The following is a 20,260-nucleotide window of genomic DNA, read 5'->3' as shown; positions in this document are numbered from 1 at the left end:
AAATTTAAAAGAAAACATGTACATATAGATAAGAGCACATATGTATTTTGACGCGACTCGAGCCTTGTGTTTACGTCGTGTACGTGTCTCTAGTCGTTCAAACTTACCAACAGCACATCGCCCGATTAGCACTATCTATCGGCTTTTTCGTTTTTAGGTAAATTAATTGGTTTGGAAAGAGCTGATGCCAGAGGTTGATATCTCTCTTGGTCAAAGCTATGGAAGAAAAATTGGGTTCTGTATTGGTAGTACCGTGTATGTAAAGTTACCGTTGTTCCTGCTGCAGAATACAACGTGGTCGACTCTGACTTCTTTATCTAAAACTTGCTAACTTCTTCATTTCGCTTTTAGTACGTATTATCTATAGCATTGATCGTGCATCGTCCATCCGTTGCTTAGCAAAATCTAAACATGCTGTGCCTGTGCAAGTCTTAGTTACATTTGATAAAGGAAAAGTCATTTGTCAGGTAGATGCTCGATATGCTGTAGAGGCTATTTTGAATTGCAGGTATGATGCTGAATTTAGTACCTAACAATTAAGGAAGAAAAATAACGGATAAAAACTATATACTTTTAGGAAATGCGTGATTTTTTGATCCTTTTGTTAGGTTAAATGTTGTTACCGTCGCTTTTATACTGTGTTGATTACCTTGTTGACTAACCTTCTTAGCCCAGAACTCAATTACAAATCAGACGTAGAATTCAGTGTTTACGCCTTAGATCATTTGGAAGCTGACGAGCTTTTTGTCGGGTTAGGCTTCCTTTCATCCCTGTCTTCTCAATCTATCCCAGGGCCTTCTAAAAGTTTTCCAACAGAAACTATCTGGCTGAATGGCAGAGTAGTAGAGACTGGTTTGCAACGCTCTCTAGAAATTCGTCTTCGCTTACAAGCTGTTCCTTCCTCAACTTCTTCTAAAGTTCACAATGAAGCTCTCCCTCCTTCTCTCATCCTTGACAACTCTTCTTCTGACCAATCCGATTCCACAAGCTTCTTTGACTCTGCGTACTCGTCCGCAAACTTGGCTACACTTCCAAATCCCGAATCTGATCTGTATCCTAGTCCTGTCCCTCTATCATCTCGATTTACGGATCCTCCTTCAGAAAGTTTAGAGTTTGATTCCATTTACCCTCAAGATAATACTCAGAATGACTACCCTGCTGCGCCTTTTTCAGAACCATATAGTATGGAGCCACCTTCGTCCAATATTCATCCTGCGACAGATCCTGTATGTCCATCCACTTCAATCGCAGAATCCATATCCAATGCTGCGTCTAAAAAGAAGCGTAAACGTGAAGCAAGTGCTGTTCCTTTTAACGCATCAAATTTAAGCGTTCCGTCTGAACGAGAGCATGTTCAAGATTTTATAAAGGAGCAAGTTCGGATTGCCCGTGCTCGTATAGAAAAGCGCTTGCCAACTATTCGAGGAAAAGATCGAATTGAAGAGCAACTATCAAATAGCCTTCGTGAAGGAAAAATTCCTCCTTATTGTCAAAATTGTGGTGCTATCAAAACTGCAAATTGGCGTAATGCTAATTTTATGAATACAACCATCATGTTGTGCAATGCTTGTGGAATTTATTGGACCACACGACACTCGATGCGACCAAAAAGCCTTTGGAGCACATATAAAAACCTGGAGGTGGAAAAGCCTTCTGAATTGGATTCTTTTGCTCAGCTGGAAATCGCTGTGTACAAACTGTCTCAACAGAAAAAGCCCTTGATTCCAGTTTTTCGACAGCTAGAAACAGCAGGCCGCCATTCTCCACTTCCAAAAGTGAACCCAAAGTCTTCTGGTTCTGCGACCGAATCAAGGACTTCGTCTACAAACGTCGGCCTTGAAGAAAGACCGCCTGCTAGTTTACTTAATAATGACTTGCGAAGGATTCAGTCTTCTCCAATTACTAAAACTACAAATGAGAATGTACGAGAGTCGTTAAGAGAGCCACTATCTGAAATCGGTACAAACAGCAGTTGGCTTGTATTACCGTCAGCGGCCAATGATAATATCCAAAGATCGAATTCTGAGAAATTAATGAGCAGTAATCCAAATAAGGAAAATGAAAATCGGCTACCAAAACAACATTTAAGGCAAGTAATAAGAAAGCCAGACGAAGATGCAGAACCTACTCTTCCCGTTTGTGATTTGGATAAGGATGTGGATGACCAACTGGAAAGTTTATTTAAAACACCTCCGAAACCCAAAAAAGCAAAACAAAGTCCATCACCTTGGCGGTCAGAACTGTTTTTGTCTGATCTGGATCAGATTACGCTGACACCTGAAATTAAGCCCAAATTTGATCTATCCAAAGCATTGGCAGCAGCTGTAAAAGCCGACAATAAGGAAAATTCACCTCATTTACCTGAAAATACAGAAAGTGTTGAGCTATTCCCAGAGTTCATGCAGTCGCCTTTGGCTGACGCAGATGAGAGGAGAACGATTTCGTTAACGACAGATTTGGCAATGCCAAGCAGTCCCCCAATGGCTCCAATTGATAGATTTATCTCTTAAGGTTGCTAGTGTTTTGTCGACTTGCACTTGCTACCCGATTCAATTAGGGCTTTATCTTTCGAATTTTCTTTTATTTTTGGATTTTGCACGTCCGTTCGTTGTGTCTTTCCTTTACCTTAACGTTCTTATGATTTTACTTTCCTTCCGCTGATTGCTGATGTGGGTTTCCCTTTTAATTCTTTATCTTTTAATCCAAATGTTCGCGCTGGCTAATTCAATTTTGTATAACAAATTCTGGCTAATGAACATGATAATAGTTTTTTTTGACAAATTGAATATCACTATCGGATTTTAATCAGTCCTTTTGAGTTCTCTCTATTTATAGTCCCCTCTTTCTATTAGCAAAAGAGAATTACGCTCAAATACAGCTGAAAAGTTGAAAAGCTTTGCTGTATCTGACCAGAGTATGCTGCTTATGGTTATTGGTTTGAATGACCATTCACTTTTATGTTTGGACCTCGTGATATGATACAAGCAAACCATCGTTCTTAAGTTTTTGTAGGTTTGTTTGTATAATTCTTAAACTTCGTATAAAACTATATTCACTTGTGCTACGACCTAAGTTAATAACTTTGCTAATAATTTAATAATTTATTCTTTGGATCAATCATCCATTCTAGTATGGAGAAAAGCGTATAGCCAAAGTTTGCAAGTCAAACAAAAAAAAAAAACGATTGTATCAAGAAGGAAGAAATTAAATAAAACAATGGGAGGAGCCCAGTCTGTCAACCTCTTTCATGAAATGCATTCTGACAGTAACCAAGTAACATTGTGAGACTTTTGAAAGTTGAAGAGGATGTAAGGAATATTCATAGAAAGAAGGACTCAAACATTTTTGCCTTTATCTCTCACGGACTCAGGTCTGAAAGTATATTCATTGGAATCTTGCGTAGACTATGGAAGATTTCGTCCGGTTTGTTTCACCAATACACGCCTTTTACTATATCAAATCCATTTATATTTATCTTTTTTAAGAACATAAAGACACGTATCAACTACCAAGACCATGCAGTTTCGATTATGAATTTTGAACGCTTTGACATAATTCCGTTTTCTCAGATCTTATGTTTACTACGATAGCGCAGTCTACAAGCGTTGTAAAACAAAATACGAGGAACGATAAAATGTAACGTAGTCTAAGAGAGCATTGAAAACTCCATAGATGACGCAACACATTCGTTCGCTGTAAACCGTTCAAAATATGATGAGAGTGAATTTTGACCTGAACACGTACATTCAATTAAAACGTTCGTCCACTAAAACATCAAAAATAAAGAGAAAATTAAAATTTCTCTTTGAAAGTTGAAATCCTGTCGTATAATTACCTTGGATTTCATTTTTTTGCGGCCAAAAAGGCCTAAATTTGCAAGTTGTTGAGTATGAAAGGAAATAACCCAGTGTCTAATGCATTACTGGAGCCATTACAAAAAATGAATCCATTTAAAGATTCGGGACCTTCGAATCATGGCCGTAGGGCAAGTATCTCTTACGATGAAGGAGAAGGACGAAGTTCTATTGTTGATGTAAAAGATAACGAAGGACGTACAATGCGAATAGGTAGTACGAGACCTAGTAAGACATCCAACTGGTTAGCTGGTATGGTAGAAGACAAAAACCAACGTTGGAGGAGAGCCATGGAAGATGCACATACATGTTTTTATGATTTTGGAGGAAATCAAAATGATGGCTTTATAGGCGTGTATGACGGACATGCCGGGGCCCAAGCCGCTGACTACTGCAAAAGAGTCCTTCACAAGATATTGTTGGAAAAATTGAGAAAATTTCCTGACCGCCCTGTGACAGATTTGCTTGATGAGACCTTCGTTGAAGTAAATGATACCGTTGTAAAAGAAACCAATAATGATGTCTGTGGTTGCACTTCCGCAGTTGCATTCTTCCGCTATGAAAATAATCGGTCTCGAAGAGTACTGTATACGGCCAACGTCGGTGATGCTCGTGTTGTACTTTGTCGCGATGGTAAAGCTATTCGCCTGTCTTATGATCACAAGGGATCTGATGAAAACGAGTCTCGTCGGGTCACTCAATTAGGTGGAATGATGGTTCAGAACCGGATCAATGGTGTCCTTGCCGTTACAAGAGCTTTAGGTGACACTTACTTGAAAGAGCTCGTGAGCGCTCACCCTTTCACGACAGAGACACGAATTTGGCCAGGCCACGATGAGTTTTTCATTGTAGCCTGCGATGGACTTTGGGATGTGATTTCGGATCAAGAAGCTGTTGATTTTGTTCGGAAATTCACTAGCTGTCGCGAAGCCGCTCTAAGACTGGTCGACCACGCATTAAAAAGATTAAGTACAGACAATATTACCTGCATTGTCGTAAATTTAACACGAACCCCTGGCGATGTTGATGAGCCCGGAGTCATGCTTGATTCCAATAATGATTATAGTAATGATTATTATTAATGCAGTTAGCTTTTTTTTCTAAACCATATACATAATCTTTTGGGGCTTCCTTTTTTTGAGAAATTCAATTGGATTTGGATGAAACAATAGAAATAGCAATGAGATGTGGATTACGACTCTTCTTCGAGGTTGTTTCTAATATCGAATCCCTTACTCAGGTTATACGTCCTTACAGGCTACCATATTATGTTTATTTTTTATTTTCGGATTTTCTCTTCTCATGTTCTTTGTTTTATCTATATTGATGTGACATAATGACCGTCTTAGATGTTTTAATTTTGTTTTTGAAATAAGCCTTCATACGTTGTTCAAACATATCATACCCTCTTCTCATGAACTTAGTATGGTTTATTTTACATACTCATTTTTTATACTCTATATATAAATGACAATGTTAAAATTTTCCATCATGGCCTTTCCTCTTTTATTCATGGTTCATAATTGCCGTTGCAAAAAATACAAAAGTTTCACAGTAGTATGTTTGAACATACCAAACAGGCTAATCTCTTGCTTTTCACCCGTTATATAATTGCCTAATTACAACTTTACAAGACTATAGCCTCAAAAGGAAGGAAATTGAAGTTAAACAAACAATTCATAACATTCATGCCATATAAACAATAGACTACCTAATAAAAGAGTGTATAATCAAAACGAAAACTATCTAACAAAATGCGAAAGAGAAACAAACGAAAAAAGCAAGTCCATTCCAATCTATAATAAATTTCGGTTTACTGGTTATTCCCCGACATGGTGAAATCAAACGATTCACCAAACAAATCATTAATGCTGTCTGTGGTGGGCATCTCCGTAGACAAATTAAGAGAATTATTGCCAAAGGTGCTATTCAAATGGGCTGCGAAGGAGTTATCATTGCCGAAAGCAGCACTATAGTTTTCCTGTGTCTTGGTGTCTAAAGTAGAGGAAGAAGAAGGAGGATAAGATGCGTTGACGGACTTAGGGCGATTTGAGGATGGAGAAATCTGTTGCTGCTGTTGTTGTAAAAAATCAAAATTTCTCGGTATAGACCCATTCGCCGTATCCAAGCTAGGGAAAGATATATTTGACAGGTTATCTTGCGGAGAAGTAGTGGTGTTTCCTAAAACACTTGGCAATAGAAAATCATTCGCCTGCAAGGCTTGATCCGAGGAAGCTTCCGGTGGCATGCCAAATTGAAAGGCATCAGGTTCACGAGAACCACCAGTGTGAATACCGGACGGCATATTCGAATAGGGTTCAGAACGTGTTTCGTTACCCATAGATTCTACGCCACTGGAAGTCGCCTTCAATTTGGGTGAAGCCGACATTTTTTGCTTCGGATCTATGCCTTCAAAGAATTTAGCTTCCGAAGACCTAGGCATAGCGCTTTCATTTGCCATGGGCTGAGAATTGAAAGGGGAAAGGTTGAAAAAGTTGTTTGCATTATTCCTATTTTGAAATGCATCAGGATGCAATCCTGAGTCTAAATTGCTCGTGTTTCCGTTTGACGGAGTATAGCTCGTATCCATACCCATTGGCAGCGCCGGCTTCGCTGTTGCGGTGGTTGTAGTCTGAACATTTTCAAGTCTTTGAGCAGCTTCCAAAGTACGTAAATCTCTCTCAATCACTTTTTTAGCCTCTAAAAGACGAATTTCAATTAAGTCGCAATAATCTTGAAACTTATTGCATTCTCCTTGTAGTTGGGTATGATATAATGCATTAGGAACATTGGCAAGCAAGGAGCGCAACAAATATCCAACATTTAAAAAGATTTCATCCAAAACTGTACCAAGCTGGGAAGCATACTCTGCAACTTCATGCTGGCTGGAATGTCCTTCCATAAGACTTATAAACAAAAAGACGACGAAGGCAGGAAACAAGCCGAAACTTTCCAATGAATAAACAAACCTTTTAAAGAAATTTTTAAACTGAACAATGAGTCTAAAGCGGATTTCTTTACCAAATGTTTATCTCACTCAGCTGACTTTGCGTAGAGTTTGCTCTTGAGAAAAAGATTAAATTAAATCACCTCACCTTCGCGGTTCATCTCGGTGTGCCGCGGTATTGGAAAATTAGCAAATCGTACGAGACACTACATCACATGCCAAAGGAATCCAAGACAATTTAGAAAAACATTCCCTCGGCAGTGGTCAGTTTAGTCGTCAAGCTCGTATTTGCTTCTTTGGATTGAATTCAATTGAGATGAGTAGCAATAAAAAAGTGTAACAAGTTTTATGAGTTGAGACAGCTCGGATGAAGTTACACATCTTCTTGTTCTGAGAGAGGGAGTGTAACTTTGTGTTGACGGGAGAAAAAGCATCTTTCACATAAACGACTGTCAAGGAATTTAGAGAAAACGAAGTATGAAAGAACAAAATAAGTGGAAAAGCCAAAGACTATAAGACCCAAGATATGTTTGTTTGCCCACAGAATAAAGGAAGCATCTTTCTCGTGCCAAGAAGAGCCTTCAAAATAAGTGAAGTAAGATTCGTTGGACAATTTGTAGTCTTCTTCTAACATAATACGTATTCTTGCAGATGCGGAACTGTCTTTTGGTAAATGGTTTTTATAGTTTTCCCAAAGAAAGCTGATGGATAAAGGGCCCGTACTGAACATAATGGTCGGATATGGGAAGATATAAGACTTTGCATTGCTCGCTAATTTGCTTATAATGAAGGAAAAGAAAGGATGGCCAGGAACGGAGCCCATAACATCATTGGAGACGCCCACAGGATCAGTTCTACGGAAGACAGCAGGATAATACAAAAGGCTATCAAGGCGCCGTTGGCAGCCATCATCAAGGTCGATGTAGATCCCACCATAATGCAAAAGGACAAAATAACGGATTGCATCTGCCCGTTGAACGTTGTAGGGATAAGCATCAAAGTACTTGAGAAACCAAGGGTAATGTTCAGCAATGAAGTTTCTAGACATTTCGTCAGTCCACAAAATATATTTATAATCTGGATGCAAAGCTAAACAGCTCTCTTGGGCAGCTTTCCACTTTTCAGGAACTGTATCTGTTTTCCATGTTTGGTGAATGATTTTGGGAATCAAGGGTTCGTGTCCAGAGACATTTGGGAGCCATTCCGCGGCCTTTAAATTATCTAGAGACATGTTTTTTGAAGCAAGATGAATTTCTTCTCTCAGGTATTGAAGTTCAGCAGAAGGAATGGTGTCTGTTTGAAAGTCATCCATGAACATGAAAATTGCGTTACGAAACCAAACGACGAGGAATACGAGAAGGAATAAATGGAAACACAAAAAGAGACTAGCTTTCAAGCGGCTTGGTGTCATATTGTAGAACGCGTATGTAACACAAGATTTGGATTTGTTAAATTTACTTTGTGCCTCTCATGGGATAAGGATTTTTAAAAACTCGTTTTTGAAAACGCAATTGCTTTTTCAATGACTAAACTTATCGAAAAGCAGCAACAAAACTATTTCACGATTCAATACTTGTAAGAAACAGCCAACTCAACAAACAAAAATAAGTAGTTTGTTGCAGTATTATTACTTTTTTCCTTTTGTTCTTTTGAGAATTCAGAAAACAAAGAAAAATTTCCCATTTTCGCTTACTAGGTTCATATTTTATGGCTTCTATTTGCCAAAATCGCGTGTTTCCTGTTTGACAACGAACTCAATATTGACACTTGCAAAATCATGCGATTAGCTTTTTCCAAATTTCAAGGCTAGAGCCAAGAAAAAATCACATCATATCTGTTGAAAGAAAACAGAGGTTACATTCGGAACAAATACAAGGGTTTTTGCTGTCTTGAACACGTATTATCCACGAATGCGCAATCCCCCAAAAACGTGCTGATTAGGAACGCATACCATATCAAACATGATCATTTGGTTATTCATTCATAATTCATAATTAAAAAAAAAACTCTTAATTTTTACTCATATTGTTTGATACTCAACACCAAAGAATAAACACAATAAAACTGAACCATTAAACCTGGGATGACTTTTTGGCCAATGCTATACGCGACATTATTTTAAGGACTAATTTCTAAAATGGAAGAGATTATAAATTCCATTGCAGTCCAACAGGGAAAGTCAATTCAAATTCTTCATTTGCAAAGTAACCAAAAAAAAAGGTCGAAAAGGTAGAAGAAGGTTGACCTTTATATTCAGATTTTGATATACTCTGGATGCATATACTACGCATCTGCACGTAAATAGATTCATTGAAAGAAAGATATAAAACTAATTAACAGATTGACTGTTTTATTTACAGGTGAATTGTTTATCGCAAGCAAAAAAAACATTTGTTTACTGTGAAAAACGCGTTTACGCGTTTTTCACAATTACCAAAGTCTTTTGCCTCAATACATGTTGTTTATGGATAGTTTCTCTGGAAAATGCGATTTTTATTCAATCTAAATTCACAGAAAGCTTTGAACTTGAAAAATAAAAAAAGGATGTATGTTTGTGTGCGACGATGACTTATTTCCTTCTTGAACGCGCATTATAGGAGGATTTAATTAGGTGCTATTTAATTAGGTGCTACCAATTTATTGATGGTATCATGTTTTCTTTTGTTTTCTTTTGAAATCCCAATAAAGGAAGAGACTTGTAAAACGAAAAACAGCAACTGCGTTCTGTTTATGCAAAATGCAGTCGCGTCTTTCCATGAGACAATGCGGAAAAAACGACAGAAGCCACTCGCTTTCCTTTATTATCTGCATTAAACGTTAAGCAACTTTTCCTGGCTTGATTTTCCGGTTTCTATTTTTGTGGCTTCTTGTTACCAACTTCTCGAGCTCGCTCGTTCTGTCCTCTCTCGCTAAGCTGTGGACATCAGTCTCGTATGCGCCTCTTCACTCGTAGCAACGTCTCAACATTGGCACTCTCCCTACAAGCCTCTTTCATAACCTCCTGGCAACGAGTCCAAACAACCTAGAATTTTATTACTGAGCCCTGATGTTGCTACGATACGGCCATTGATACTATTGAAAGGATCATTATTCTCGTGAGATACATATTATATTGATATTACGATATTATTATGTTATTGCTATACTTATGTCGCAGATTTGTTTCTTGCGAATGATTACCCTAAGTAAGGAAGGAAATGCTTCTAAGGTGAAGAGTTCTTTGAGTCGCTAATATCAAGCAAAAGCTATGCTTACGCAAAAGTGAATAAACAATACCAACAAATTTTGTCACTATTTGTGAGTACTTACTATGACTGACGATTGCCCTATTGTTGATATTTTCGTGACATATTTTCAGTCCTTACCCTTCCCCTATTGGGACAATGATAGTTGTGGGGGACCTTCTGTCCACCTGTTCTTTACCAACCACCTTAAATCAACTTTCCTAAGAGGTTTTGATTGAGAAAACCTTTGTTTTAGGAAGGACCATCTTTTTTATTTATTTCAAGTTCTTTACTTGAGCACTTGAGTAAGTCCTAAAATCGTAGGGTTTTGGATAGCTTAGTTTATAAACCACTCAATTATAATCCCTTAGTTATTGGCACCGATAATCTTCTCTGGCTGCTGTATCCTTCAAAAGACTGATGACTCAGTTTGGGCTTGAATCGGATCAACTAGCTAAGCCACCTATGTGTTTTTACTTTGGTTTCAATTATAGATCCATATACTAACTTCTTTTTAAGGTTTTCCTGTCTCTAGTCTTTGCTTATTTCTGCAACAATGAAGGCACTGATTCTCGTCGGCGGTTTTGGTACTCGTCTCCGTCCTTTGACCTTGACTTTGCCTAAACCTTTGGTTGAATTTGGCAATCGTCCCATGATTCTTCATCAAATCGAAGCCTTGGCTGCTGCTGGTGTTACTGACATCGTCTTGGCTGTTAACTACCGCCCTGAAATTATGGTTCAAGCTTTAAAGAAGTATGAAGAAGAATACAAGGTTAAGATCACGTTTTCTGTGGAAAACGAGCCCTTAGGCACTGCTGGTCCTCTTGCTCTTGCTCGTGACATCCTTGGCAAGGACAGCTCTCCCTTCTTTGTTTTAAACAGCGATGTTATCTGCGAGTATCCTTTTGCTGATTTGGCCAAGTTCCATAAAGCCCATGGCGCTGAAGGTACCATCGTTGTTACCAAGGTTGAGGACCCCTCGAAGTACGGTGTTGTCGTTCACTACCCTAACTCTAAGTCCTTGATCGAGCGTTTTGTTGAGAAACCCTCTGAATTTGTTTCCAATAGAATTAATGCTGGTATCTACATCCTTAACCCTTCAGTTCTTGACCGCATCCAACCTCGTCCTACTTCTATCGAAAAGGAAGTTTTCCCTGCTATGGTTAAAGACAATCAGCTGCACTCCTTTGATTTAGAGAGCTACTGGATGGACGTTGGACAACCCAAAGACTACCTTACTGGCACTTGCCTTTACTTGACCTCTTTGAGAAAGCACAAGCCTGAGATGTTGTCCCCTGCTGGCTCTTCCATTATTGGCAATGTCTTGGTTGATCCTTCTGCAACCATTGGCAAAAACTGCAAGATTGGCCCTAACGTTGTTATCGGTCCTAATGTGACCATTGGTGATGGTGTTCGTCTTCAACGATGCGCTATCCTCAAGTCTTCCCGTGTACGTGACCATGCCTGGGTGAAGAGCACCATCGTCGGATGGAACTCTACCCTCGGATCATGGAGCCGTTTGGAAAATGTCTCTGTTTTGGGTGACGACGTTGTCGTCAATGATGAAATCTATGTCAACGGCGGTAGCATCTTGCCTCACAAGAGTATTAGCGCCAACATTGAAGTCCCCGGTACTATCGTTATGTAAATTTGCTTATGTATAGGATCCTTTTTTTTTACTTTTACATTAACTTCCCTCTTTCCGTTTATTCTTTACCATCTTTGTACCTAATACTACTCTTTTTCTTTCATTGCCTTTTTTATTCTTCTAAAATCACACTCTTTTTGTCTATCTCTTCTTCTTTTATCGAGTTAGTAAAGGATGCAGGTTTCTGTCTTTTTGATTCTCTTGTTGCAATAGAATGAAACAGTTCATATGTACATTTATTCGTTTTTAACTTGAAACGTTAGAAAGGCAGTTTATTTGGCAAGTCTGAAGAGCTTTTTCTCTATGATTTGGTTTTCTTTGTGATTTTTTTCCTAGTAGTAATGCAGCCGACTATGTTGTATTGGGTTAGCCGATATCGCAACAGAAGCTGTGAAAAGATAATCATTTCAATAAATCCTAAGATTTTATTTATTTTATTTACTTGTTAAGGTATAAGTAAAGAACAAGGATAGAAATTTTAGTCTATCGAGTATTATCTAAATTCATCCATTACCGGTAGTATAATTCATGCATAAATATCCAACAAAAAGACAATCCCAAAAATATTACTTTTTTTCATTAGACGCTTTATTTGGTTTTCGTCGAACATACTTCTTTTTCGCCAAAGCTGGGTTTGGAGGAGGTCTCGAAGGTCTAGGTGTGGATGGTTTTTTGACGTCCTCTTCTATCTTTTCATTTGATTTTCGATATTTTGAGCGATTTAAAGACCCAACGTTTTGGTTTCCAACCTCAAATTGGACTTCACGCTTGATAAGGGACGCAAACTTGGTATCTGTGGTAAACATACGTCGCCATCCCTCAATTTGCTCATGCGTCAAAGCATTATCAGCTTGCTTAATGAGATCAGCACGTTCTTTTGTTTTTCTGGCGCTTTGATCGAAAAGTTTGGGGTCTTTTTCATAAGCGCGCAAGAGGACTTGATTAATATATCGTTGGTACTCATGGGCATCTTTCGACGTTGCTTCTGGGTTATCATCCTGAACACCAGGATCTACAGGCACAACTGCATCCGCGTTATCATATGTGTCATCATACTCATCATCTTCAGCCAAGGTCAACAAGTCGAGAGTTTTCGATTTTTGACTATCGGAAGCAGAAGACTTCCAAAAGTCGATCTCTTCTGGTTTTTTATTTAAATAAATATTTTCCGGAGCGACGTTTAATAAATCTAAACGATCTTGCTCTTGTGAGGACTGCAAATCAGAGGTCGATGTATTACGGTTGGGGATGACTGCTTTTACAGTATCATTGAGTGACAGGGGAGCAGAAGGACGATTGGGAGGAGGAAGAGATGAAGTAGACGGTATATTGGAAGTTAGATTTGTTAATACCGCTTCACAAGCTAACTCCATCTGACCATTGCTCTGGGCTAAATAATCACCGGCTTCTTCTATAGAAAGTTGAGGGAAAAGTTCTATTAGATTTTGAATGTCATTGGAATCAACACCAAAAGTATTAGAGGAATCACGAGAGACGACAGAAGCTTGTTGAGCTTGTAATTTCCTGTAATGCTTGAGGGCATTGTCTAACATCATGCGGATTTCAGGATTGCCATGATCCTTTACACGATTCAAAAGCTTCTTATCCTCTAAGATTACAATGAGACATTGTTGAAGCTCATGAGAATCTAAAAACATTTCCAAGTAAAACAACAAAGATGAATCAGAAGCATGGTAGAGGCAATGTTGAACGAGACACTTCAGCCAAAACTCCTTTTCCATTTCCGCAACATTATTCGGATCGTTTAAATTTTGTTGAATGGTTTTGGACAGAATAGGCAAGAGGTCAAGTAAGGCGGGATAGTATACCGAAGAGGACATGCAATGCACCGCTGTCCAAACAATTAGCAGGCGGCAAAGTTCAACGGAAAAGATTTTTTCAAAGCTTTGAAAAAATTTTGTAAACTCTAAAGCCATTAGGTCCGACTCACAGTCCTTGAAAAACGACCAAGCAAGGTTCTTGACTGTGTCGCTCGAGGTTAGAAAGCACGCGCAGGCTTGCAAAATAGTTGTGGGATGTAACTTTTGGGTCTTCAAGCAACGATGTAAAAGATAGAGTAAATGAATTTCCTCCTGCTCGCTCCCACGGCGATTATGACTTAATGTTTGGTGCCAAATTTGGTCCATCTCTGCAGTAGCCAATTCGACAGCCGCGGGTGCTAAACTTTTCCAAGCTTCTTCTTTTGCACTCAGTAGTTGCCAGACAAGGCCTGCTGCTAGTGGACCCACATGTTGAGCCATGGCAGGAAATACGTTTTTGGCAAGTCAAGTCAGCTTCCCTTCTCGCGTTCCTCCTACAGGAAATAGCGTATCACTGGGATTTGATAAATAAAAGGAGAGAAGAGCAGTAAGCTAAAGAAACAACGGAAAACGAAGATGCAAAGAGTTGTGATATGTAAGAATAAAGAATGTGAAAGGAAAAAAAAAAGAAAGAGGGTTCTCCATCAGAACCAGTTTAGGATTGAGAAGTCCTTTCTTCTCTTCCAAAACCTCAAGAAATGACATGGCATATCACATCAAACAAGTGGATCATTTCAAGAAGAACTTCTTATTGTGGAAAGCTAATAATGTACCTAAATAACGACTTTTTGGATGCCTGATTTGCACTGAAAAGAATTTTACTTAAAGTATCATAGTATATTGTCCAATACTATGATGTATATCATAGTATCGTTTATAACGGCTCGTTTCCTTGTTTAAATGAGGAGAGGTAAGAGAAAGAAAGCCAAGAGGATTTGAGAAACAAAAATAGAAAACAAATTCCAAAACAACAGGTATTGTAGGGGACTTTTTTTCTCTTTTCCATTTGCTTCTGTTGAATTGCATCTGATGACGGGCTGAAAAGGATGATTTCAAAGGTAAGAAAAAGCAACTTGGGTATTCATTGCCATTATGGAAGAGATATTCTATGAATAGTTCCTAGGATCGTTTTTTGGAATGCAAATGAATCAACCAAGATGCTTGCCTCGTCTTCAAAACTCTAAATGAGTAAGCGATATTACAAGACAAGGGTTCGACTTGCGAGAGATTGTAATATTTTTTATCGGAAACTTGTGATTTTCGTCACATGGTTTTAATTCAATATCAGTTGAGATCGACACTTGCTTAGCGAGACAGAGATATGAAAAGAAACCCACTGCAATTTATCAACCAGTAGACCAGTAGTACAAGCTACCAGTGGACGAATTGATATGATCAGATTAAAGAAACGATGTAAAGGATATAAGGAACCTCCGCGGAGTGTTGCAATGTGCTTTTCTGACTCTTTTTGAATGAACAAATCAAATCAACTTGTTTACTGAAACCATCTTTAATCACACGACGCGATGCGATGTTTTCAAGCATATGCGCAATGCATTCAGCATTCCGTAACCAAATGGATTCCTGTGAAGGAAGGCGCCAAAAGCCCTGCCCTGTTTTCTATCTACTTTTGGAGATATATCTGTTTTCTTAGAGGGCTCTTGTAATATTATTGAGAAGATCACAAGTAAACAATAGCTGCATCATCAGGATACTGATCTCCGGTCTAGAAAGAAAGAAAAAAAAGAGCAAATCTTTTCAAAAAGTACGGACATTGTATTCGTATACATGCAAATATTTACGGAAAGTAACTAATGGTAACGAAATAATGAAAAAATAGATGAATTTTTTATTATTTTCTGTCTTTTCCTATTCCTCACACTCCTTAATACACTCCTTTTCAGGATTTACCAAATTGTCTACTTCTTACCTCCTTAAGCTTATCTCTATCTCGTTAATTGTGTGACCCAGATCTAGGTAGCATTTGATATCAAGATTGCGTAATACAAGCCAGCAAGATACCTAACTTTCCCAAGGTGTTTAAAAAGGTGCACGTTTAGAGAGCGTAAAGAGGGCTTTGTACACTTGGGTATTCAAGCTTGAATTGGTACACGGTATCAAGATTATCTTAAAGATGTCCGACCCTTCCCTAACCAAGAAAAGGATAGATTAGAAAAAAAGAGAGAAAAATGGCATTTAGAAACGCATATAGCTAGATTTTCATTTACAAAAGAAAAGAATTGATTTTTTTATATAACTTAGGTATATAAAAAAGGCACGTCTTTTAGACATCACAAGGGAGTTATCAGCTCTTTGTCCTGCTGCTAATCATTCAAAAACTTGCCGTGAACCAACTACTAGAAGTGATTTCGTTGTGTGGATAAGATTCTTTTGAGACAGTTGAAGAGAGCTGAAAAAAACAGCAGCTTCTCCATTCAAGCTCTCCTAACGAGTATCCTGTTTTCCTCAACTTACAAACGTTACCAATCATTCTGGAGTTTGTGGACGGAATAACGTTTTGGGAAACACTTTACTTGTTTCTTCTGGTTGCAATTGAATTCCTTGTTCAATTGCAGCACTCGTTCTCCCTTACTGCAAATCCTGTATATCCGTTCTTCTCTTCGGGTGCAATACACGCCTTTACCCTAAATTGAATTGTGTCTCTTGGTGCAATTGCTCGTCTGTAATCGATTCCCTTCTTTTTTCCTCTCCCTTTTTGGAAGTGTTTCTTTCCGGTAATTGCTTGTGTTGAAGTAATTGAGCTTGACTGTTTTGATTTCTGCGCTCTTTTTGTGTACATCTAGCCGTTTTCCTTAGTTAGTTTTTAAAAAAATTCAGCAACAAGGTTTAGACATTGGTTTCCTTTCCTTCTTTCCTTTCTTTTTACCTTATTCAACGGCACTCTTTGGTATTCTTGGATTCCTTTTGCCCAAACCCTTTTTATTTTGTCCTTTTGTCTATTCCTTGAAGCAAGAAGCTCTTTTAGCAAGTCCTTTCTGCAATAATTTCTGTGATATTTGATTTTCTCTCGAACGTTTCCTAAATTTCTTCGCCATTGTGAAGTATTCTATACAAAAAGCTCCTTTCGTCAACAGTTTTCCTTTTCTTTTGCATATTCTTTTGTTTCCTTTTGAATACACATATTTATCTTTTTCCCCTGTTATTTGTAAATCTCTTTGAATTTTTTGTTTTTCGATTTATAGTGAATTCTCCTCTCTTGTTTTTGGAATGATCACAATGTCTACTGCTTCCTCTGCCGCAGCAAAACGTATGGAGCCTCGTCCTCTCGATAACCGCAGAACGGTAAAATCACCATTGCCAAAGCTAGCACAGGATCACGTCGCTCCTGTTAAAAGTATGTTTTACTGTTCTTAAAATGCACCTCCTTACTAACCTCTCGTACGTGTAGATTTGCAGCATGTTCCCTGCAAGTTCTTTCGTCACGGTACTTGTACTGCCGGCGAGAATTGCCCTTTTAGTCATTCCCTTGAGACAGAACGTCCGGTTTGTAAATACCATTTAAAAGGAAATTGCAAATTCGGCTCAAAATGTGCACTTTCTCACTCGCTACCAGTAAATGACGCTACAAATCCTGCTGGTTTGTCTTCAGACATGAATCCTGCTACAAATCATCCATTTGGTCTTACCATGAAACACATGCCGAGCTCCTCGATTTCCTCTTCGTTCCCTCAAAAAATACAAAGAACCGCCTTTGATCAAGTGGACTTGAAGGGTTCCGTGACTATAAAAAGCAACCTTCTCAATCCAGCTTTGTCTGCGTCCCCTCCGTCTTTTGCTCCCTTCTCTCCAGGACGCTCTTCCGCGTCTTCTTATATGAATAACATTACGTCTACTCAATCGATGTTAGGCTCAATAAATTCCGGCAAACAGTTGGATGACTATTCTTCTGAAATTAATACAGGTTTAACTTCTTCTATGAATGGCATTTCCATTGCTCCATCCTCCTTGGCTACCTCACCATCTTCATTCAGTGCTGCATCTAGTTCATCCTCTACAAATGTAGGTGGTGCTAAAGGACTATTGCACCAGCAGATGAGTAATGAAAGTAACCGAGATTACTTTACTCGTCATCCATCTCTCTTAGCCACTTATGCAAATCGGCCTTCTTCTGAAAGAACCCCTTCTCTTTCGAAATTGACACCTGCAGAATCAGTGAAACCTAATGTACCTTTACAGAGCCCTCAACTGAGTACTAAGCTTGGAAGCAGTTTATCTAAGCGTCGTCCTTCCGTTAATCATTCTCTTACCGGGATTCAACTTTCTTCTGGGGCTACTCGCCGATACGCAGTTCGCAGTAATTCTTATGCCGATGCATTCCCTTCAGTAGTCTCCACTAGTTTACCGAATCGCGTGGATTTGAATCATCAGATGGACATGAGTGACGATGAACAAAGGTACTTAAATACACCAATGGGTAGTCTAGAAGAATCCTTTTTGGGTTCTTCTCCTATTGGTAAAATGAGTTCCAGCTTAAAACAATTATCTGCTCCTTTGTCCATGATGAGTCCAACCTTAACACCTCGCTCAACAGCAAACACCCTGCAGAATAGTAGATTTGGTGCTTACTTTTCAAAATCTAAATATGCTGAAAGTAATACCGGCTCTACTAAAACTACCCCTCAACAATCTAGCGTTGCGGGTGCTCCAATGAAAATGCCCTCTTCATTTGGTGTTCGTGAAGAATCCGTATTCAGTTCTCCAACTAATGAAATAACTAGACCTCAGCATCTCGCAAGGCTCAAGAGTGAACCAATATTTAGAGGCGGGTCCGTATCACCTGTAGGGACAGGTGGAATTAATGATACAAAGAATGACTATACGTTGAGTCCTGGAAACAATGGATCCGCAAGGGTATCCTTTGCTAATACCTTCCCTGCCTGGAACTCAACACTAGAAGAAGAAACGACTTTTCAGATGGATGACTGAAGTATAACAACGTATACTTCAATAAAACAGGTGAAAGAGCCTTTTACCTTAAAAATTTGCTGATTGATGATTTCTAGCAACAAAATCATTTGTAACATTTTGTTATGGTTTCCCATTAATTTTTTTTTTCTTTTTCAAGGGCAACTGTTACAATTATTCTTGTAATCCATGAAGGGCAGCTGTATTTGGATTTATGGGCCTGATTTATAAGATAACAAAACAAAAAAAAAGTTAGTTCGTTTGGATACGTCCAATATTTTCAATTTATACTAAAAAGGAGGCTATCGTCAAATATATTATAAAATGAGAAGCGGCTGAATACCTATAAAAGAAAAATCGTTGGGAAAGGTTCTAACTTCGGTACAAATGTGAAAATTATTGTTATGCTTGTTGAATTGAACTGAGATGCTTGATTTTAGGATTCATTGCCCTTTGGCCTCTGATTTGTTATCAAATTAATGGTTTTGATGAAAACGATTTTAAACGAAAAATTAAAAAACGCATTAAGATAAATTGTTCGCACGGAAAAGAACATGTATTCGTTTAGCAGTACTTTTTTATAAAGATTAATGAATGTATAAATTTAAAAATGGATAAAAAACAATGAACAGTGCTAGAGAAATTCGCTGTAATTAATTTGTTATTTGTTTGGTTGTGCTATTGGTAATCACCATAATGAAAGGAGGGAAACAGCTATACGTAAAAGAGAAAGAGATATAAATTAGAATTGATCAAGCTTAGATGTTGTTTAGGAAAGGGTTTAGCAGGTAAAAGCATTAAGTTTATTGTAAATAGGGCGGTTGGGTAGAGGGGACCAAACACGACGGCTGTTTGTTCTATCATTTCGACGTTGTAGATCACGTAGAAGTGCACGTTCATCTTTAAGAAGGACGGTAACACGAACTCGAGGACGTCTCTCAACAGCATGACCACCGCGACCTCGAGTAATAATTTTTTTAATATAAGTTGCCTTTCCCACCCATGCCTGGTCGATGTAAAGGGTCTTTTCATCAAGACCGGCTTTGCTAACGGCATTCTTGCGTGCATTTACGAGAGCAGAAGCGATAGATCGGGAAACGCGCTTTTCGGAGAACTTCATCTGTAAAAGTGCATGATAGAAAGGCTTTCTGGCGATTTGACGACAAAGGTTGCCAGCTTTTTTTAAGGATGAGCGGAGAATATTCGATTGATGTGTGTAAGAAGGATCCATGGTTAAAAGACGCTTCGTAGATATCCGTTTCCATGGGCGAGATTTTTGCTGAGAAGGTTCACGAGAAGGTGCCTGAAATTCATTTGGTAGGGAAGAAAAAATACTAGACCCAGTTCGCTCTCCGGTCTCTAATAAATCGGAGTCTTGGTTCCATGGACTAGGGGTCTGAGAGAAACATCGAATAGGACGGAAAGCAAGAATTCCAGAAGAACGCAATGAGCAATTTCCATGGGGCCCTAAAATACCCATAAAACGGTTGCTAAATTTAGGTAAATGGATCGAAGAAGTCCACATACTCATTCTGAAGCGCTCCCAAAATTTCACGCAAAAATAAAACAAATAGAAACAATAAGTAAAAAGAAATACTTTGTTTACAACATAAACAAACTTCAAATCTCAAAGAATCGCGTCCCCTTAATGAAATGTGAGAAAAGCCAGAGTCCTGCTCAAAGGTAGCAGAGAAAAGAATAAGCTAGTACGAACTGCCTCGTAAATCAGTTCTAGGCAATATAATACTGCTTTTTTGTTGTCGCTAAATACTGTTAAAGCATATAAAGCTTTACAAACGAACCATGTAACAGTTCGTAATATTCGGTACTCCTTATGACGG

General features: G+C 38.5%; 8 protein-coding genes across 8 annotated transcripts; 4 read left to right on the top strand and 4 right to left on the bottom strand.

Moving 5' to 3' along the window:
* Window positions 1-184: 184 nt before the first annotated feature.
* SPOG_02394 (cell cycle regulated GATA-type transcription factor Ams2) lies at window positions 185-2,510 on the top strand (the record flags this gene model as incomplete). Its single annotated transcript, XM_013168335.1, has 3 exons — window positions 185-255; window positions 368-508; window positions 671-2,510. The coding sequence occupies 3 exons, from the start codon at window positions 185-187 to the stop codon at window positions 2,508-2,510; spliced, it is 2,052 nt and encodes a 683-aa protein (XP_013023789.1).
* A 1,227-nt stretch (window positions 2,511-3,737) lies between these two features.
* On the top strand, window positions 3,738-5,596 carry SPOG_02393 (protein phosphatase 2C Ptc1). Its single transcript, XM_013168334.1, has one exon. The coding sequence runs from the start codon at window positions 3,890-3,892 to the stop codon at window positions 4,934-4,936; it is 1,047 nt and encodes a 348-aa protein (XP_013023788.1). The 5' UTR covers window positions 3,738-3,889; the 3' UTR covers window positions 4,937-5,596.
* A 71-nt stretch (window positions 5,597-5,667) lies between these two features.
* On the bottom strand, window positions 5,668-6,734 carry SPOG_02392 (uncharacterized protein; the record flags this gene model as incomplete). The annotated part of the gene is made up of 2 exons (XM_013168333.1): window positions 5,668-6,698; window positions 6,722-6,734. The coding sequence occupies 2 exons, from the start codon at window positions 6,732-6,734 to the stop codon at window positions 5,668-5,670; spliced, it is 1,044 nt and encodes a 347-aa protein (XP_013023787.1).
* A 65-nt stretch (window positions 6,735-6,799) lies between these two features.
* On the bottom strand, window positions 6,800-8,369 carry SPOG_02391 (mannosyltransferase). Its single transcript, XM_013168332.1, has one exon. It carries the CDS (start codon window positions 8,210-8,212, stop codon window positions 7,175-7,177), a length of 1,038 nt encoding a protein of 345 aa, XP_013023786.1. The 5' UTR covers window positions 8,213-8,369; the 3' UTR covers window positions 6,800-7,174.
* Window positions 8,370-9,407: 1,038 nt separating this feature from the next.
* Window positions 9,408-12,098, top strand: SPOG_02390 (mannose-1-phosphate guanyltransferase Mpg1). Its single transcript, XM_013168331.1, has 2 exons — window positions 9,408-10,330; window positions 10,545-12,098. The coding sequence occupies exon 2, from the start codon at window positions 10,582-10,584 to the stop codon at window positions 11,671-11,673; it is 1,092 nt and encodes a 363-aa protein (XP_013023785.1). The 5' UTR covers window positions 9,408-10,330; window positions 10,545-10,581; the 3' UTR covers window positions 11,674-12,098.
* SPOG_02389 (CUE domain-containing protein Cue3) lies at window positions 12,035-13,948 on the bottom strand. The gene has a single exon (XM_013168330.1). It carries the CDS (start codon window positions 13,932-13,934, stop codon window positions 12,240-12,242), a length of 1,695 nt encoding a protein of 564 aa, XP_013023784.1. The 5' UTR covers window positions 13,935-13,948; the 3' UTR covers window positions 12,035-12,239.
* Window positions 13,949-15,754: 1,806 nt separating this feature from the next.
* SPOG_02388 (zf-CCCH type zinc finger protein) lies at window positions 15,755-19,043 on the top strand. The gene is made up of 2 exons (XM_013168329.1): window positions 15,755-16,848; window positions 16,903-19,043. The coding sequence occupies exons 1-2, from the start codon at window positions 16,722-16,724 to the stop codon at window positions 18,438-18,440; spliced, it is 1,665 nt and encodes a 554-aa protein (XP_013023783.1). The 5' UTR covers window positions 15,755-16,721; the 3' UTR covers window positions 18,441-19,043.
* Window positions 18,955-20,147, bottom strand: SPOG_02387 (ribosomal protein subunit L22). The gene has a single exon (XM_013168328.1). It carries the CDS (start codon window positions 19,948-19,950, stop codon window positions 19,201-19,203), a length of 750 nt encoding a protein of 249 aa, XP_013023782.1. The 5' UTR covers window positions 19,951-20,147; the 3' UTR covers window positions 18,955-19,200.
* Window positions 20,148-20,260: the final 113 nt, after the last annotated feature.

This window comes from Schizosaccharomyces cryophilus (assembly GCF_000004155.1).
Source record: "Schizosaccharomyces cryophilus OY26 unplaced genomic scaffold supercont4.4, whole genome shotgun sequence".
Taxonomy (NCBI): Eukaryota; Fungi; Ascomycota; class Schizosaccharomycetes; order Schizosaccharomycetales; family Schizosaccharomycetaceae; genus Schizosaccharomyces; species Schizosaccharomyces cryophilus.
The sequence above is the reverse complement of the archived record's forward strand: the minus strand, read 5'-3'. Positions and strand labels throughout refer to the sequence as shown.

What these genes read in the sequence shown, in the direction of transcription:
- SPOG_02393 (XM_013168334.1), top strand. Translation starts at nt 3,890, where the DNA reads ATGAAAGGAAATAACCCAGTGTCTAATGCATTACTGGAGCCATTACAA.
- SPOG_02391 (XM_013168332.1), bottom strand. Translation starts at nt 8,212, where the DNA reads ATGACACCAAGCCGCTTGAAAGCTAGTCTCTTTTTGTGTTTCCATTTA.
- SPOG_02390 (XM_013168331.1), top strand. Translation starts at nt 10,582, where the DNA reads ATGAAGGCACTGATTCTCGTCGGCGGTTTTGGTACTCGTCTCCGTCCT.
- SPOG_02389 (XM_013168330.1), bottom strand. Translation starts at nt 13,934, where the DNA reads ATGGCTCAACATGTGGGTCCACTAGCAGCAGGCCTTGTCTGGCAACTA.
- SPOG_02388 (XM_013168329.1), top strand. Translation starts at nt 16,722, where the DNA reads ATGATCACAATGTCTACTGCTTCCTCTGCCGCAGCAAAACGTATGGAG. An exon ending in TCACGTCGCTCCTGTTAAAA is followed by an intron (nt 16,849 to 16,902) that starts GTATGTTTTACT and finishes TCGTACGTGTAG; the next exon opens with ATTTGCAGCATGTTCCCTGC.
- SPOG_02387 (XM_013168328.1), bottom strand. Translation starts at nt 19,950, where the DNA reads ATGAGTATGTGGACTTCTTCGATCCATTTACCTAAATTTAGCAACCGT.